Here is a 3,003-nt window from a genome sequence, read left to right on the forward strand (position 1 = left end):
TGTGGAACAATTTTATTTTTTTTTTTTATTATGCAGCCTTTTAACTGCTGTTTGGCCTGTGGGCAGCAGGGGGCACACAAATGCAAGGCCATTAAAGGCAGCAGAACTTACCATTTCACTATTTTCTCCTATACATCTATCTACCATACCAGAATCCCCTCTGAAATCTCCATGCATAGCTCCACATCCCATCAATCCGGGACATATAATGATTACAAAAAGTATATCTACTTCTGCTGCTATCTGTCCAGCATCAACTTACTGTTTTTCTACCTCTCCCTTTAACAACAAATCAGCTTTGAAAACGAAAAAAAATATTCTCTAGTCAGCAATTAACAGCATGTTCCTGGCAGAAACAGGCCTAGGCTGTAAAGGTTTACATCAAAGCTTATGGAAGCACATTTCACTTGCAGAAAATGAGCAGAGCGCCTGTGTGTTGGAATTAAAACATCTAGGCTGTCACAGGTTTGAGAACACACACTTGTATTTTGGCTTCCCCCAAGACTACCACACACACAAAAAAACTACCAAAACAAACACCTAGTTTTACACTAGCACTTCCATAACCTGAAATCACATTTATTGACAAGACAATTGTTCCCCTTAAGTGATTTCACATGGGAAGCAGGCAGCAGCACCTTTCAGATGCTACTGGTAGGCAAATCAAGGCATGGGCTCCCTGAAACCTGTCCCAGGCCCAAGTGCAGGTCTTACCCAAGGCCATGTTTGTTAAATTTCTAAGAAAAATTAATGGGTCATTCCTCCTTTACAGCCTGAACTGGAACTGGCCGCTCCCAGTCAGCTCCCAGCAAGAACTTTAGCGTGGCGTTGAACGTGTTTTGCCACCAGAAAGCAGGGAAGTTATCACAACATTTTGGGTTTACCTTCAAACTGAACGCAATGTTACCTAGCAGTTTGTCCTGTATCAATGCTACATTAGACCTGTAACGGCAGACAACAGTTAACAGATTTATGGTAGATGACGTGAATGTATTTATCACAGGTATAAATAACTGAGAAATCCTTGCTGTTCTTCTCACTAAATTCAGAAGGAATGGACATAGTACCTCAGGCCACATGGGATTTAAGTAGTAACTGTCTGCTCACTTACACAATTAAAAAATTTAAGCAAGCCTAAGAGTAGCTAGTTCTTAAACATATGAGCACAAAGAGTTAACGAGAACAAGAATTAGAGAAAACACCATAGCCACACACATCTCACTCTGCAGCTCAACGCAGGAAAAGGATGGACCGGAACAAGAGAGTAAAAAGCAGAAGGCAGTGACAGCTGCACCAATACGATCCGAAACCCGCCCTCAGGAGGTCTCCCCATCCCATCCCATCCCATCCCATCGCCAGCACCTAGAGTACAGAAAGACGACAGCACCGCAATAGAAAAAAATACCTTAACACACAGGCCAGGTGAGGAAAAGGCCCTGTGCTTATTTTAGAGGCGGCACCTTCTGAAAAGCACCCTCGGAAAAAAAAAAAAATACCACCCCTCATGGCCAGTTTTCTTAAGGATAAAAAAACCACAGTATCTTTTATAAAATTTTTATTGGATTCAGTACTGCTACTCGCAGCTCTCCCAAACAGAGAAAAATAAGTATCACTGAAGCTTCCTGCTTTTCTTAATTCCCGCACGAATGCCAGACAGTTCCCCAGCATATCTGTGCAATTCCCTCCGAACTTCACGGACCTGGCCCTTGCGGCGAATCTTGGCTCGCCGAAACTTCTCCCGGTGCTTGACCCTGGGGTTGCGATCGATCTTCTTCCTTCTGGGCGTAAGGCCTTTGTTCTTGATCATCTGATACGTCACACCTCTCTTTTTATTTGGATCCTCTCCTTCCGACAACACTTCTTCTTCAAGCATGTCTTGGTCTTCAGTTCTCTTCCTCTTGAGTTTCAACTTCTCCTCCATCATCTTATAGTATTTTAGGGCAGCCTCTTCATCCAGGTCCGACTCATCTGACAGTTCAGCAGCAGTAGCCCGGCCATTAGCAAGCGCAGGTGTATGCTTTGGTTTAGTTTTCTTAACATCCAGAGGGAGAAACACCGCAAACCTCTTCTCCTTCTGTAATTTATCTTCCTTCTTATCGTAGTAGTTTTTCAAAAGCATACGAACTTGTGAGGATAACTTTTGATCTATAACAGCTAGGTCATTGATTATATTTCTATAAGCAACCAGCCGTTCGATAACAGGGTGACTATGAACTGGCATCCTCTTAGACTTCAAAACCAAATAGAAGCTGATGTTGGCACAGTAATTCAAGTAGAGATGATACTTGGTCTGCAAATAGCGACTGCCTTTCCCCTGCGGGATAGTGCCGTTTTTGACCATTTGCAGCAGCGGGTGCAGTTCGTCCTTGAGCTCCATTAGCTTGACTTCAAAGTCCTCCATCAGCTGCAGGAGCTCAGGGGACTCCTGCTTCAGTAACTTCAGCTGCTCCTTCTTGGAAAGGGCCTGCAAGTCTTTGTCAATCTTCTGCCCCTTGCTATCATGGGTTTTCCGACGCTCAGCCAGATAGCCCTGGATCACATCCAGCCCGTAATCATCTTCCCCCAAGTCCTGCACCAATCGCCTCTGGATGACTTGAGCCTCCTGCTCCTCTTCCTCCTCCTCAGCATCGACTTCTTGCTGGCTACGCTTGCCCTTGGCCTGGGCATCGCTCCCATAGTCCGTGTCGTAGTAAAGCTGCTTGCGTTGGCCCCAGGAGAGCTCGTGGGGGGGCTTGGAGTCCCGATGGCGCTCCTCCAAGTCGCTTTCCATGGACAGGTCCCCACCTTCATCTTCAACCTCCTCCTCCTCCCCATCCTCCTCCTCCTCACCTTCTCCATCATCCTCCTCTGCGCTGTGTTCCACGTAAAGATCCAGCCCCTCCACCTCCTCGTCCTCCTCTTCTTCCTCACCGTGTCCATCCTCCTCTTCCTCCTCGCTGTCTTCCTCGGACAGCTGCAGCCCCAGCACTTCCTCCTCCTCCTCCTCGCTGTCCCCGGCCTCCT

The 3,003-nt window shown here is 46.5% G+C and overlaps 1 protein-coding gene across 1 annotated transcript; it reads right to left on the bottom strand.

Moving 5' to 3' along the window:
• Nucleotides 1-1,548: 1,548 nt before the first annotated feature.
• Nucleotides 1,549-2,953, bottom strand: UTP3 (UTP3, small subunit (SSU) processome component, homolog (S. cerevisiae); the record flags this gene model as incomplete). The annotated part of the gene is made up of 1 exon (XM_010294607.1): nt 1,549-2,953. A coding segment is annotated over one exon (1,344 nt), but the record flags the coding sequence as incomplete, so codon positions are not given.
• Between the last annotated feature and the right edge of the window lie 50 nt (nt 2,954-3,003).

The sequence above is a fragment of the Phaethon lepturus genome, unplaced genomic scaffold (genome assembly GCF_000687285.1).
Source record: "Phaethon lepturus isolate BGI_N335 unplaced genomic scaffold, ASM68728v1 Scaffold45439, whole genome shotgun sequence".
NCBI classification, from domain to species: domain Eukaryota; kingdom Metazoa; phylum Chordata; class Aves; order Phaethontiformes; family Phaethontidae; genus Phaethon; species Phaethon lepturus.